At 46.9% G+C, this 16,457-nt stretch overlaps 1 protein-coding gene across 3 annotated transcripts; it reads left to right on the top strand.

Moving 5' to 3' along the window:
- The first annotated feature begins 2,912 nt into the window (after positions 1 to 2,912).
- On the top strand, positions 2,913 to 15,570 carry dlk2 (delta-like 2 homolog (Drosophila)). 3 transcript variants are annotated; one of them, XM_046403022.1, is made up of 6 exons: positions 2,913 to 3,096; positions 8,371 to 8,473; positions 13,320 to 13,377; positions 13,503 to 13,633; positions 13,950 to 14,094; positions 14,269 to 15,570. In XM_046403022.1, exons 1-6 carry the CDS (start codon positions 3,073 to 3,075, stop codon positions 15,053 to 15,055), a joined length of 1,248 nt encoding a protein of 415 aa, XP_046258978.1. In that variant the 5' UTR covers positions 2,913 to 3,072; the 3' UTR covers positions 15,056 to 15,570. The 3 variants fall into 3 exon arrangements, with proteins under 3 accessions (XP_046258978.1, XP_046258979.1, XP_046258977.1); XM_046403023.1 differs by lacking the exon at positions 2,913 to 3,096 and adding an exon at positions 5,780 to 6,057; XM_046403021.1 differs by lacking the exon at positions 2,913 to 3,096 and having other exon boundaries at positions 6,789 to 8,473.
- The last annotated feature ends 887 nt before the right edge of the window (positions 15,571 to 16,457 follow it).

The raw sequence follows: 16,457 nt of genomic DNA on the forward strand, positions 1-16,457 counted from the left end.
TACCTCATACTTGCACACACTTGCACATGCATATTTATGCTGCTATATGCTAAAACAGGTTTCTTTATTTAAATGTTTCATCCATACAAGTTGCCCCTCGGGGATAATAAAGACATCCTTGATCCGCGATCTTTGATATCCTCAGTCTAGTTTAGCACCCCACCATCCCACTTGAAACAGCGTGAACGAAGTGTTGATTCCCCTTCATGAGGACCCTGACACTGATTGCCAGGCCAGTCGAAAATCTTTCTCAGTGGTCTCACCAAACTGCACCCACATCTGGGTTTTTACCTCCACGACTGCCTGCGTCGCACATCGTTTGGCCGCTGGTAGCCTCAGGAGTCTCACAGGTTGACCAAACCCACCAGTTTAATCTGATGTTTTCAGATTAAAAACTTCATCTCTCTTAATCCAAATCTTCATCACTCTGTCTGAATGGCTGCATGTCTCTCTCTCTTACACACACACACACACACACACACACACACACACACACACTCATCAATCTGACTATTGGTTCCTTGTTTATCTCAGAGGGAAGTGAACAAAGGGAGAGAAGAAGGAGGTGGTAAAGGAGGCATTAAAGGAAAGAAGGAGGCAGGGAAGGACACAAAAAACAAAGGAAGCAGTGAAGATAACCTGTGACTACTATGAAACTTCCACTGAAACTCCGAGTGAATGTTAAACTGGGATGGTGCGTGGAGGTGGAGGGGGTCCTCAGCTGCTGTGGTGAGGGAGGGGTCAAGGCCCCCCCCCCCCATTCTTCTCCCTGTGTAAACAGAGAGGCATTGTGAGGCAGGTGGTTTGACACACACTCACAGTTTAGAGTGGAGAGGAATCTCCCAGCTGCTGCTGCTACAGTTCATTCAGCAGGTTAGACCCTCATCAACCCCTCAACACCCCCAGACCCCCACCCGTCTGAACGGCGGTCGAGCGCCTGCCGTCGGTCAGATTTAGCTTCCAAACGTCGTCACACAAAGATTCGGTTACAGCCGAAGATCCAGAGACAACCAAAGCAGGCTGAAAGCAAGAGCTGCTGAAAGCAATCAGCTGAAATAATCTCAACAGATCACAACGTTATTGGTTATTGACTGGCAGATGTAGAACTTTTTTGTTATGAGATACTTGAGGATTTAGTCCAGAGTGTTTTCAGTGGAGAGTTTCAATGTCCCATGATACTCCACTCTTGGGTTAGGGGTTTAGCAGGTTGTCTTTCAGGAGTGTCTCTTTCTCCAGATGGCAGTCTCTGTGGTCATTGAGGATGTTCCAGTGGTCCTGTAGGTGATTCTAGAGGTCCATTAGGAGGTTTTAGGGGCTCCTACTGAACATTTTGGACCGATGTTCTACACAATCTCCACTAAAAACATGAATCATCTTATTTGAAGACTTGTGAATTCTGCAGTTAGGTTGTTATTAGAGAGGCAGATTAAATGTTTGTGATCCCGTGTGTATGATTGTGTTTGAATCTGGATTTACATGATGTCAGTGAAGCACGCAGAAAAATGTCAGGACACTTTGACTCTGCAGAGAGTTCCTTCTGTTTCCCAGCATGCTGTTTGTCAGTCTCTCCACTCACCTGAAAACATTTATAAAGCTGCTGCTCGTTCCAGGCGAGGACACGTCCCAGCCTGCTGGACCGAGAGGCGTTTACTGCTCCGAAGTCAGATCTGATTCACTTACACAAGCTTTTAGACAAACAAAGACATGCAGAGACACGAGCAGACGTGAGGGAGATGCCGTTTGGCATGCTGGGAGCACAGTCATAACAGATCCTGTGGATTATCAGATCGAGGAAGGAGCCCTAAAAAAGGAGGACTTTAGAACTTTATGCAGGCAAAAATCTTCCAGCGAGACAGCAGGAGTCATTCTGACAGGAAGGGTACATTAATATGCAGAGCCTCAATAAAAATCAAGTTACAGAGCAAATCATGCCATTGAAGCTCATAAAACAATAACGAGCGTGACAACAACAAATGTCCAAAGTGCTGCCAGCGCCCCCCAGAGGCTGCAGAGTTCATAACAGCCTCACATGAACCAAGAGCATACTGATGTACAAGTGCATCAAGTCTTCTGTCTCAAACTTGTCTTTGTCTCATGGTTGCTTTAAGCTTGTCTTGTTTCTGTCTCTGGGATGCTGTGACCAGTCTTTGAGAACTCCCTGGTTGTAAGGAACCTCGGTGTGATGAAGGGAATGTGATCAGACCTGCTGACCACACGAGGAGGAAGTCCTCCGACTCCCTTTGTGTTCAGCAGGTAGAAACAAGACGCGCACAGCGAACAGATACCGATTCAGATCTGATAACTGATCGCACGTCTGTTCTGTGCCATGAACACACCATGGGATGATGAGTTTACAGCAGTGAGTGCAGAATGGCTGGTGAGGTGCTGATCTGCAGGCCATAAGGCACACAGCCAGTAAACCGTCAGCACTTTGGTTTGTTTGATAAGCTGATGAAGCTCGAGCTGAATGTACGGATTGTAAGTTCCTTTGGATTAAATCATCAGCTCAGTGTGATGTAATGTTGTGTGGATACTTTGGCTTGGACCTTCTGTAGTAGTAGTAATAGTAGTTTGTATACCGGTTTCCTGATGAGCAGCAGTGAGATGAAGGATGTTGACTTTCTGCTGGTCCCTTGTTTCTGACTCTCAGACAGTTGATTGCAGCTGTTTACGACACAGTGTTTATGAGTCCAATCAACACTTATTAACACCCGAGTGAGCAGATGAACACACACAGTGAAAGTGTGTGCGTTGGCCTCACTGTCAGTCTGTTAGATTTAATTTAACACCACAGTTATCTGACAAACAACAGGAGACCATCCAGCTCCTCCTCCACACGCTGCAGCATGTGTGTGTGTGTGTGTGTGTGTGTGTGTCAGGGTCAGACCCTGCAGAGAGGGAGTGTGTTAAATGAAGAGGAGGACGGGTGGAGGACGGGTCTCCTTGTCGTCTGTCTGCAGCTTCATATACAAACTGACACTCTAAAATAACCTGCAGGAGTGTGTGTCAGTGTATGTGTGTGTGTGTGTTGAGGGGCACAGAGCACAAACACACGCTCTGGAGCTGAGCTTGATGTTGAGGAGGTTTCGGATGAAGGTAAGAACTCTTTCTGTTAGTTTGTCACAGTTCAGACTGGTCTGATCAAATCTCAGTGTTACACTCACATTTGTGTTTATGCTGTTTGGCGACACTTTGAACTCAGGACTTTTCTATACTGGACTGTTTTCATGTTGCAGTACTGCTACCTAAGCTGCAATATCAGCAGTGCCCATCAGATGTGACGAACATTCAGATGTGACGAACATTCCCATCACTGCAGTGACACTCATTCTGATTGCTGTGTTACTATGACAACCAGTAAATGAGCGCTATGATGTCAGCAGTCTGAGCTGTGCCATGCAGAATAATAGACACTCTGTGATCAGTGAGTGAACTTTGACCTGTTGGGTCTGCCGTAGTCTCCTGGCACATGTAGAGGAGTCACGCTCATGCTCCTGATGCTGATAAGCAGAGTGAGAGTGTTTCTACCTGCGGAGCTAACATTGTGCAGCTTGTGTTAGCTTGTCTCTGCTGTTAGCTGCTGCTCCTCACTGTTAGCTGTTAGGCATCAGGTGCTTTGAGCTTTGCTTATGCTCACTATTTCTGTGTTGCTGTAGAAATGTGCTGCACTGCACTGTAGAAAATGCAGGATCTGAGGGTTCTGGACTGTCGCAGCGGACGGAAACCAGGATGAAGCCTTTCGAGGTGTGATCAGTGACCTGTAATTGGCAGCCGTGAGTGTCTCTACTGGCAGTCAAATCCAGCAGATCTTCTCTGATTTTATTTCCGTTAACTCAGACCTGCTGCTGGTTTATTTGCTGCTGTGATTTGGATTCACTCTGACTCGCTCTGCCAGGATTAAATCATTAAATGATGTTCGTTCAGCTTCAGCCGCCTGTAAAAATCACTCCATAAATACCAGCCCTTCAAAGTAGAAGCTCAGCACAGGCTCAGTGAAAGAAGAAGCTTCAGAGTCTGTCTGCTGAACAGAGATGGCGTCTGAGTGTCACATGACTTCCAGTATTTGGAAAAAAGGGCTTCAACTTTCAACCAAACCGCAGAAGCGATTTTAGTCATGCAACCATCACTGATTAGCAGCAGTGTTTTGTGTTCATCTCTCTTCCAGCAAAACTCGTCAGTCAAAGCTGAAATTAAACCACAAAGCTGACCTGTACAAGCAGACACACTGTGGGCTGCGGTCACATGAAGCAAAAAGACACGACAACACGTGAAATGGCGTGTTGCTCATGCCGAGGCTGAATGAAACCAGCAGGTGAGCAGCTCGTGATGAAAACACTTGAAACACTGACATGAGGTGACTGTTGGAGCCTGAAGGACATTTCACTTTCAGTCTGATGAAACTCTTAGAAACATCACGTGCATCCTGCTCGCGTCCACAGCGACCAGCGCCACCCCGTATCCATGGCAGCAGACGGTCTTCTGAAGATTCACTCAGCTTTTCTCTGACGGTTTGCAGTCATTCCTTCAGCCACGGATCCTGTTTACCCTCCAGGCCTGGGACTCCTTTTCATCTGGTTTTCCGCTGGTCTTCCTCCCTACCATGCCTTCATTCAAGCTATCTAGTCTGACTGTAGATAGATAGAAGTGAACTAAAACCAAAACATGTCTTATGCCAACATACTTCTGATATCCAGCCACAGACAGTTCACAGAATTTGCTTTAAACATGACAAACACAACGCAACAGTAGAACGACTTTACCTCGTGTTTTTATCATCAGTGCAGTTTGAAGCAGGAGAATAAGCTGGACGCAACCGGTAAAAACCAGTCAGTGAGCTTTAGACAGGACATCAGGAGGTAGAAGTATTCAGATCCTTTACTCACACAGAAGTACTAACTGTGACTCAGGAAGAAGAGCAAATCGATCAGATCAGTCTGGATGAGTCTGGAAGGTGAAAGGATGGATGAATATTATCAGCCAAATGTGCTTCAAGTACTCAAAGTAAAAGTACTCACAGTGCAGCACAGTGTGTTCCTGTAGTATCTGCTGTGTCAGTAGTTGCTGCTGGATGTTTGGGCTCATCTGAGCTTCTTTCTGCTGGCGGCTTTAATCTCCAACAGAGCATCAGGTTCTATCAGATCCTCATGTGTTTTGAGTCCGGCTGTCCTGGGAGAACCAGGACCTCCAGACAGGTTCCTGAGCTCACACAAATGGCCTGTTTTCAGCTTCATCCCAGAGGCTTTTTAAAGAGCTGAGCTCCTTCAGCTGATTCGGCCGGAGGAGGAGGAGGAGGAGGATTTTCATCTTCATCCCTCAGTTTATCACAGACATTCAGCACCAACACATCTGGACACTCGGGGTTTTCATCTGGACAGGAACTGATGGAAGGAGTAAAAAAATTCAACTCTGAGGTGGAGAAGTAAAGTAAAGTACAAGTAGGTCAAAACTGTAGTGAAGTACAGTAGCTGAGTAAATGTACTGAGCTACTTTCACCAGAGTCAAACTCTGTCCTCACACAGACTGTTAGAGGATTTATATCTGCTGCTTTATTCAAGAATGCAGAAATGTGTGTGTGTGTGTGTGTGTGTGTGTGTGTGTACATGCTGAAGCATTAAATTGGCCACCTGTTGCTATCCATTCTCAAACACACACACACTCCCCTCATTCTTTTCTTTCTCCGGCAAACACACTGAAAGAAAAGATCTGTGTGTGTGTGTGTGTGTGTGTGTGTGTGTGTGTGTGTGTGTCTTCCTCACATACCAAAGCATGCACACACACACACACACAGAGTAATCCAGGCATGTCAGTTCCTGCCTTTGCGGAGGTTGTGTTTGTCGCTGTAATCTCTGGAAAAATGATCCTGCTCGTTACTTCCCGCCGCCTGCCAGCCGAGTGTGTGGGCAGAGCGACCTGAAGGTCCGTCGCTACAGCAACAGGCTGAACAGAGTGAAGCTCCGAGCAGAAGAAGAAGAGACGAACAGAAAAACACGCATGAGGAGATGTGACAGGAGAGACCAGGAGGAGATGTGAAGAGATCAAACCAGCTGGAAGCAGCAGGTAGGAACAGGAAGCAGGACACACAACAGGTCACATGATCTGAAGTGCTCGCTGCTGCAGCTCACACTGCTTCAGTTACAGTTAAAGGTGCAGTCTGAAGATTTGTAAATGATTGGTAGCTGTTATGGTAAGTGTAGAGCAGAGCCGGTTCGCAGGGCTTCACTTTGTCCTGCTTTCCCTGTGAGGAGTTTGTGTGTCGGCTCAGTTGTCGTGCAGAAAGTCGGCAGAGGGAGGAGCTCAACAAACCTTAACACAGCACATATCAAACTTATGGTGTCGTTTGTTCTCAGACTGTCAGTGAAATCCTCCATCAGGAGTGATGATTTTCTCAACCAGTCGGCACTCTGCAGTGTTTTCACTCCACCTGTTAGGATCAGCTCAGCTCTCTTGGAACGTCGAGCACCAGGAAGAAAGTACCAACTTTTGACCGCGGAAACCCAAAGAATTACGATTCCAGTGCGTCGGCTCGTCATTGTGATTGGTAGTGAATGTGAGAGTGAGGATGCTGGTGGGGGAAATAACACATGTTTGATGAGGAAATGTTGATTACATGGCCTGCAGCTTAATTTCATTGGTTACTTAAACCTCCTGACACTCTGACAGGATCGGTCAGGATCGGTCCAGGTTCATACAGTGAAACTGTCCTCCTGATAAATCCTGAGCTCCATCAGAGCAGGCACAAATCGACAGTCGACAGTTTCCTCCGTCCTGCCGAATGTATACCTGCAGATTTTAGTTTTGCTGGTTAGAAGTCACAATATTTGCTGCAGTGACATCAATGCACTCATGGAAACGCTTTAATTATTGGCTGTAGTCTCTGCTTGCTAACATTAGCTTCTAACACCCATTTCAGCACACTCTGAATGGAGACTTTGACCACAGGGAAACAAATATAGGTTACAAAAACAGGGTTGGTCTCTGCTCTCATTTGTTGTTTGTTGTAGGACCACAGTGTAACGCACTGTCTCCATGACAACAGTCTATTTCCTGTTTCCATGACTCGTGATGTCGACGAGTGAGATATCTCAGAGGGTCAGAAAGTACAGTAAAGATGAACTTCCTGTTTCACTTTAGGTCTCTGCTCAGCACTGGCACAGTTTTTATTTTCTAGCTTGTGACTTCAGTTTTTGTTCCTTCGTGTCAGGTGAAGAGATTCACTCGCTGATTCTGAGTGGACCTTCAGTTTAAGGTCGAGTTGTGGACACAGCGCGTGTCGAGTTCATGTAAAATCCTGCTGGACTGCATCATGTGTGTCTGGTCAGTGTTTCGGTGTGTGATAAACCTGGATCAGATTTCACAACACTGATTGCAGCAGGTTGTCCCGTCTGTTCAACGGTGCAGATGTGTCAGAAACGTCCCACATCAAAGACTCACAGATCAGTGCTGGAGTCATTTATCGTCTGTCAGCTGATCAGGTTTCAGATATGTTTGATCCATCGAGGAGATGAGCGGGAGTCTCAGGTTCGCACACATTTCACAGACGCCTTCAGAAAGCTTTGATGTCCACAAAGATCTGATCTGAGGTCTGTTTTCAGCTGCTGAAAGGGCTCTGATTATCAGAATGTGTGAACAGCTTCTGGCCTCCACCTCCTCCTGAGGGAAAGTCTGCTCTGAGTCTGCCGATGGGCAGCTCTGAACACGACTCCAGAACCAGAAAACACGAGCTGAAAGTCAGCGTGAAGCTCCATGCAGACGAGAGGAGCTGCAGATTCGGGTGATGGTTCACTAGCAGAGACACCAGCACACTGTCAGCTCACACTCTTCATATAAAAATATTCATTAGACACTTTATCTCCAATGGGATCTACTTCTGTCTGAAATCTCTTCTATACACACTCTTCTGAAATGGGGTCTAAATTTCTGTTTCATTAATGCACAAACACTGAACCGATGACTGAAACATCTTTTCACTCACAAAAATCAGTTCACATCAGACCGAAGCTGCCTCATGAGAAAACAGTAAAATGACTCACTGTGTAAAAGGCCTTCTTATCTCAGCAGAGCTTCCTGTCAGTTTGGTTTGATGAAAACATTGGACCTCAGGGAGTAAGAAGCAGGAAGGGTTGGCTTAAAGCGTGCAGTGTGAACACAGCCTGTCTGTTAACAGCTGATCCTGGAGCAGCTCTGATTTATGTCTCTCACACCTGGTTCAGACCTTTGATCGGGATGATGACAGCTCGAGACGCCCTGCTGAAGATGCCGCTGAGCGAGCCGGCGTCTCCGTCTCACCTTTCAGGAGTCGCCATGTGTTTATCTACTGCTGACAAACTGACTCCAGGTCAGAGACCAACGCGTCTGTTTCTTCTGTTTCAGGTCCTCGTCGTCCTTGCGGCCGCCGACATGTCTTCAGCCAGAGCTGCAGCCGTCCTTCTGCTGAGCTACTGTGTCCTCGTCGTCCCGCCCTGCAGAGGTCAAGGTAAGGTCACCTGGTCACATGTTCACTCCACAGTAACCAAAGCTCATTCTGCAAACAGCCACTTTAAGACCTGAGTGCGGAGCTGCAGGCTTTAAATGTTCAAAGGCTGTGACATTCGTCTGAACGTCACAGAACCAGAGCGCTTTTATTCACCTGTTGTTTACGTTCTGTTTGTTCAGAATCAGACTGACTCAGAGTCCGGTTCAGGTTCAGATTCAGGTTCAGGAAAAATGACCCATAAAATGAAGTGTTACGGCTGACAGCAAGATGTCCATCTCTTCCACACTGGGAGAACTCCACACACACACACACACACACACACACACACACGTGATTATCAGAGTGTAAACCTCCAGGAGCACAGATTCATGACCCCCCACCTCACACTACGACCTCCCTCTGTGGTCAGCTGTGAGCTTCCTGAATGTGATCAATCAGAGAGGAGTTCAGGGTGGAGACAGACAGGTGTTGGGCTGAAGGCAGATGATCAGCAAGATCGCCGCCAAGAGTCTCATGGTCAGGCTGAGGGGATGGACTGGTTCTGGGATCCTGGCAAAAATATTTTTTTCCCACAGGCTGAGCTCAGCGTGTCGGCGATGCAGCTCAATGTAGGATTAGCTTAGCTTAGCACAGAAGCAACAAAATGTGCCTACAGGCACCCCAGAAGGCCACCAACATGTTAGATCTGTTTGTTCTGGACAAATGCAGGAACACATTGTACTTTTATAAGGAGTTATGTTGTTAACTAAAGCAGTGATTCACTGATGTTCCTCTTCAAGGTGAGCTTCATATCTAAGGATTATTTACATTTCTCCACTCAAATGAGGCACATTCAATTCAGCTCAGTTCAAGTAACTTATACAGCGGCAAATCACAACATAAGTTATGCCATGACACTTGCCAAACAGAGCGGGTTTGGATCAAACTCTTTAAAAATTAATCTTTAAATTAAGCTTTTAACATTTGTGAGGACTGTAGAGATGTTAAAAACATTCCCAGCCCCTCTGCTCCTTGTTAGGAAGCTGTAGTTTCCTACTTCCTGTCCTGACCTCATGACTTCTGACCTCTCAGATGCTATACGGGTGTTAATAGAAGTGTTTTACATATTTATGTTACATATGATGTTATATTTAAGATAATACACGAGTCTGTGTTATATGTCAGTTGTGTGTTTGCGGTTACATATTAGTTCGGTATGAGGCCATATATTCGTTACGTAGAAGGTTACACAGGAGCTCTGTACGGTGTTGTATGTGTCTTCCACGTTCTACCTACGTTCTGCATCCGTTCTACATACGTTCTGCATGCGTGTGGATGATGCGGCGGCGGCGGCGGAGCAGCAAGCGGCTGCAGTTCTTACTGCACCACATTCAGCAGCAGCATCAGGGCCCTGCACACCAGCTACTCCTTCTCTCTGCAATCACAGAAACACACCACCCGCCTCCACAACAGTAAGCTCTGTCACAACAGGCTCACCTCTTTAAGTGGTTCTGATTGAACAGCTAATGAGCGAACAGGTGCTGCCCCTGACCCGGCCAATCAGAGAGCAGCAGAGCGGCTGCGGAGGTTTTTTCAATCAGTGGAGCATTCATCTTGTTTAAAGCTGCACCACGAGCTAAAATTATCCTGCACGTCAGTCTCAGTTTCACTCTGATTATCTGCACAGTTTCCAGATGTCCTGGAAAACCTGGAACTCCTTACTGTAGCTTCTCCTAAGAAAGGACCAGATGTTCCAAAACGTTATGAAAAATGATGAGTTCACTGGCTTTTGTAAACTTGAACGGTGGAAGCGAATGAACCTGGCCTACAGCCACCTCAACTGGCTCCTCTCAATGTGGAGGAGCAGCGGGTCTACTCCGAGCTCCTCCCGGGTGACGGAGCTCCTCACCCTATCTCGAAGGGAGCGCCCCCCACCTTGCGGAGGAAGCTCATTCCAGCTCTTTTCGATCTTGTTCTTTCATGACCCAAAGTTCAGGTGAGGGTAGGAACGTAGATTGAGTGGTAAATTGAGATCCTCGCCTTTCGGCTCAGCTCCTTCTTCACCACGACGGACCGATACAACGACCGCATTACTGCTGTCGCTGCACCGATCCGCCTGTCAATCTCACGCTCCCAACTTCCCTCACTCGTGAACAAGACACCGAGATACTTGAACTCCTCCACTTTAGGCAGGAGCTCTCCTCAGACCCGCAGGGTTTTGTGACTGGTTCAAACTTTGGATTACATTTCCATGTTAAGGTGTTGCCAAGCAACATGGCCATACAGTTGGGTGGGTTGCGTGTCATTTTTTTTGTCTCGGTGTCACAGCACATCGCGTCCCATGAATACAGATGCTGTCATGTATGTTCTGCGTGTGGAATCTTCATGCTTGAGTCACGGCTGGATGGATGGTAGATGTGGATCCCCAGTGAGCGCGCTCAGTGTTGCTCGGCACCTTATTGTTCTCTGTTAATCTGGGCTCCCCCAGCTGTCAGATTAACCCTCGTGTGCTGTTGTCTGGCTCTTCTCAGATAACACTTAGCACCTCCCAGCTGTTGTTCTAGTCATGTGAGACTCGGCTGGCGTTCCCAGCAGCCCCAGCACGGAGCTCCATCAGGGGGCACGGAGCTCTGAGGACGAGCCTGTTGTTTCCCTGTCAGGACTTCCTTTGAAAACAATCCTCCCAAATTCCGATCCGACACTCGATCCACCACCAGCTTCACTTCACCTGCGTTCAGAGCTGAGAGGCCAGAGGTCACGGTTGCTGGTCTAAAGATGGAGCAAATATTCCCGCTAATAACTCGTCCGTGATGCCAGAGTTCAGCCAGAGTTCAGCCAGAGTTTGATCTTCAGGAGGGGAAATAAAACGGAAAACTGTTTGTATAAAAATCTAATAAACATCAGCAGACAAGAAGCCACAGAGGTGATGTTTTCTCTGCTGTCTGCCTGAATTTATTTCTCCACAAAGTGAAATCTGGAGGATCTGCTGTGTTCAAGTTCTGCTGGGAAAATCATTACATTATGAGGCTGAGTATGCTAACATGCTGATGTTCAGCAGGTGTGTTCACCAGGTTCTTCAAAGAAATTGCCCTCTGGGATAAATAAAGGAATTCTGATTCCAATTAACTTAGCATGTTAGCATGCTAACATTAGCTAATTAGCAGTAAGCACAAAGTCCAGCATTACTTTGGCTTCTTCTAAATGACTTCTTCTTCAGACAAAGTGGAGCTGCAGTGTTTGGGCCAAAGCTGTGAACAGTGTTTCCTCTCCACTGTGGCCAAGTGCTTGCTCAAGGGGGAATGTTGGGCTCTCTGTATTACAGTTTAATTCAAGAGTTTGGTCTGGACCTGCTCTAACTGGAAAGTGTCATGAGATAACTTTTGTTGTGAATTGGCGCTATATGAATAAACTGAATTGAACATAGTTCATCTTTTAAAGTTTGTTTTATGCACCTCAGAGTCTCAGTTTTAAGCTCAGCACTGAGTGATTCTGTTCTCATGTTGGTGTTTTTTTGTGCGACTGCGCGTTCAGGCTGCTTTATGAGAGAGTAAAACCAAACCATGAATTATTTTCTCAACTGTCCCCACATGGAAAGAAAATATATTAACATATGTGTTTTTTATCTATGTTATATATATTTTCCAACATATGTGCACATATTCGAAATTGGCCCCCTACATATATGTCTATGTCTGAACTATATGTACATATATATCCACATATGCACACATATATTTACATGTATGTATAGCATACATGTAAATATATTCCACCACTGCTTAGGAAGCTGAAACTTTTAGCACAGAAGTCGCAAATCTCACTTAAGTTGAGGCTTTATTAGCCTCGCATCGTCATCTTCACCAAAAAGAGACGCATCTTGTGAATCCTGAATTCATAAAACACATGAGCAGTTTAACGTTAATTCCGAGGTCCTCGGCTTTGCTTCCGCGTTGGAAATGAGAAAAATCTCAGCCCGTCGTTTGTTTTACCGAAGCGATCACGTGATCGATTGTGGCGGTTAACGTCACAGCACGTTTGCGCCATGTTTTAACTTGTTTAAACATAACACAAGAGCAGCCTCTCGCATGCAGCCGGTGTAAACACACTTTTCAGCTGCCCGCAAAGCCCACAATTCATTGCGGTTTTCCCGCTCCGCTACGCCACCCTCTCGAGCCCTGTAGCCTTCTAAGCCCGGTGTCTCGGTTCGGCTTTGTGAGTCGGTAGTTCGCCGGTCGCCGCAGTGTGGATCGACTTGATGAGAGATGATAAACTGTGAGGCCACTTTTATAAACTGAATTTTCTTCTGCAAACCTCAGTCTGCATTGAACTAAAATAAGTACAATCATAACTACATTTTGTTTAAACATATGTGCACATTACATCATTTGCAAATAAAGTGAGATATAGGCATTATGTATGACATATATTTCCTATATATCCACATACATGCACACATATGACAGTAAATATGGCATACATGCAACATATATTCTGCATATATTGGGATATATGTTCATATATTTCCTTTCCGTGTGGGTCATCAGTGAAACTCATCATCATGTTTAATGTGAGGAAGCTCCAGCATCACTTGCTGTTTATCAGCCACATGTTTTCCTGTTTGATGACAGCAAAACCAGTTTCTCCACCAGAGACGTCATCACGTGACCCACCAACGCTGAGGTCATGTGACCACATGTGACCGCTGTCCATTCCTGTGAGATGTAGTTGAAACTTTGAGGAAAAAGTCAGTAAATGGATCTTGGACCTGCTCAGCTTTTATGTGTCAGGAAAATATTACCCAGCAGCTTCCTGTCACCATGATGTCCCTGCTGTCTCTGACCTGTTCTCCTCTCCTTCTTCTCTGCAGGAAGTGACTGCAGCTGTAAAGACACCAACAGTCGCTGTGACGAGTCGGGAGTCTGCAGGTGAGACGTCCGTCACTCATCCTGTCCTGCTGAAGCGTCCACTTCTCTTCCTCTGTGTTTGACTACAGAAGACAGGATGAACGTATTTATGTAACGCCTGGTCACATGACTGCGTGTGTTTCCAGGTGTGACCCCGGCTGGGACGGCGAGCGTTGCGAGCGCTGCGTGCCGATGCCCGGCTGCCTTCACGGCTCCTGTGAGCAGCCCTGGCAGTGCAGCTGCGAGCCGGGCTGGGGAGGCCGCTTCTGCGACAAAGGTCAGCCCTCACGCGGACACAGTAACGTTAAGTTCAGTCTTGTTATTCGAGTAAAATATGTGACTATTAGCAGCAACTTGTCCTTCATGTATGAATAATACATTAAGGTATTTTAAAGTACATTTAACTTGATCATTGTCAGTACACGATGACTCAAATGGACCCAGCAGTGCTTCGACCTGATTGGTCCAATTAGCAACATGACTGAAAACACTTGAGGCCTTTAATTGTACTTGACTAAATGTTTTGTCTCTCAGTCAGACTTCAAGACTGTGTGACTTCCTGTTGATGCTGTGGTTCTGGTCCGATGTTTCAGACCTGTTCGTGTGCTCGCAGCGGCCGCCGTGTCAGAACGGAGCGACTTGTGTGATGGAGGACAGCGGCGAATACACCTGTGTGTGCCCTGAAGGTTTCCACGGCCGAGACTGTCAGCTGAAGACGGGACCGTGTCACCAGAGGAGGTCTGTTCAGCTGGGCGCCATCATGTGGTCTGTCCAAATATTAACCACCACGTCCTGCTACTTTGAATGAAGCTTTGTCTTTGTCGAAACAAAGACACCAAACAAACAGGTTCAGATTTGTATGTCTTTCCATGAGACTCACTTTCCCTTCTTCTTTGTGTGTTTCGTCTCCAGGTCTCCCTGTAAAAATGGCGGACTGTGTGACGACGCTGACGGCTTCGCGGCAGAGTTTACGTGTCGCTGCCTGGCCGGCTTCACGGGGCCACGCTGTGAGACTGACGTGGACGACTGCCTGATGAGGCCGTGTGCTAACGGCGCCACCTGCCTGGATGGCATCAACCGCTTCTCATGCCTCTGCCCCGCCGGTTTCACCGGACGCTTCTGCACCATCAACCTGGATGACTGCGTCAGCCAGCCCTGCCTCAATGCCGGCCGCTGCCTCGACCGTGCCGGTGGCTTCCACTGCGTCTGCCAGCCTGGCTACACCGGAGCCATCTGTGAAACGGCGCCAAGGGGCCACGAAGACCGCGAGCCGGGGTGGGAGGGAGTAGACGGCGGGGTCAGAACTCACCTGACCACTGGGGCTAAGAACCAGAGGAACAGCATCACTGTCAGCAGTAACAGCAGTCGCCATGACAACTGGCTTCTTAAAGTGACAGTGAGCGAACGCGGCGCCACCGGCCTATCGGAGGACCAGCTCATCATCCTGCTGGTGCTGGCGGGGATGACGCTCGGCGTGGTGGTGATGACTGCTGTCTTTGTACTGCAGGGTCGCTGCAGGAGCTGTGGCCACACCCCTTGCTGGGTGCTGACATCATCTCCATCATCTTCATCATCATCATCCCAGCAGAGAGGAGAGAAGAGCAACCGACGAGGGCGGCCAGACGAGCAGGAGTGTCGGATCAGCTTCCTGAACGTAGCAGAATCAGAGAAGAAGAAACTGAACAGTGACGTCATATAGACGGGGTCAGAGGTCACCTGACAGCCTCACCTGTCTCATGGTCACATCTGTGTACACCATGTCCACCTGCTGATGTTTGTAGTCCACCAATTTATCAAACAGCAGGGACTTTCACACATTCTTCTTCCTCATTGCCTGCGTTACCCACAATGCACCTCCCCCACCAACAGCTGTGTGAGATTGTGGTGAGTTAGTGGCAGCTAATGGAAAGAGCTGCATAGGTGATGCTGACTTCATACTGCTGCTGATGGACATTTTACAGAACATAGCAGAAACATCTGGGAAAACCTGGAGATACCTGGAAACACCAGGAAATGTCTGGAGATACCTGGAAACAACACCTACTGACTGGAGTCCAGCTTTAAAGCGACAGTAACTGATGAAGGTGTGATGTTGTACAGGATGTACAGAACATTTTGCACACCTTATTCTTCATTTAAATTAATTTTACTTTTTGACTGTGTGCTGTAAGCTTCACTAACATCAAACTTTAACATGACATTTCTGGAATCTGATTTTGTCAGTTCTGCAGCTCAGACCCTCCATACGAGTAGTTTTTGTCCAGATGAAACATTTGGACCGCCACAGGCTAGCTGTTTCCCCCCGTGTCCATGCTAAGCTAAGCTAAGCAGCTGCCGGCTGTAGCTTCATGTTTCCTGTTTGTGCGAGTGGAATCAGTCTGAACATGTGACTCTCAGACAGGAGCTGAAAAGATTTGATGACCGAAAAACTGAACAAGAATGAAAGGTTTCTGTCATACAAAGAGACGGCGGCTTCACGTCCTGCACCACAGATTATAAAATGTTGGGAATTTCTGCAGGAAGCGAACGAGAGGAGCGTCGCGGTGTGACAGAGATGAAGCCCAGTCGGAGCAATGAAACATCTGGACTCTTAATGTGGCGGGGCTCAGCACTCTGCTGACTCAAAAGTCCAACCCTCCAAGTTTAAATAACAGAAACACACCTGTGCCACAAAAAAGAAAAAATAGACAGATGAAGACTTTAGGACTGGTACAGTGTGGAGATAAAACGTCAACTGTCTGTGTTTACAGTGACTGTATATCATCATGATTGTGAGCAAATTCTCACCTTAAGTAAAAATTAAAAAGTCACAGCTGAGATGCTGTCTGACAGATGACTTACTGTAACAGTTCTGAGTTAAAAAGACTTAATTTTCTTCTTTAACACGTCATGTGGCACAGCTGAGACGTGTTGTTGGGTCCGCCTGTGTTTTCCTCACTGTATTAAAACTGATGCTGCAGCCTTAAGACATAATTTATTGGTGTAATTTATCAGTGAATGTGATGTTCTGGCTGAGAGGTTTTATAACAAACTGTGTGCAATAAAGTTGTGAATGAGCTCTGAAAGCTGTCAGCTGCTGCTTCATACAACAGACTGAGAGG

Source organism: Scatophagus argus, chromosome 10 (assembly GCF_020382885.2).
Source record: "Scatophagus argus isolate fScaArg1 chromosome 10, fScaArg1.pri, whole genome shotgun sequence".
Taxonomy (NCBI): domain Eukaryota; kingdom Metazoa; phylum Chordata; class Actinopteri; family Scatophagidae; genus Scatophagus; species Scatophagus argus.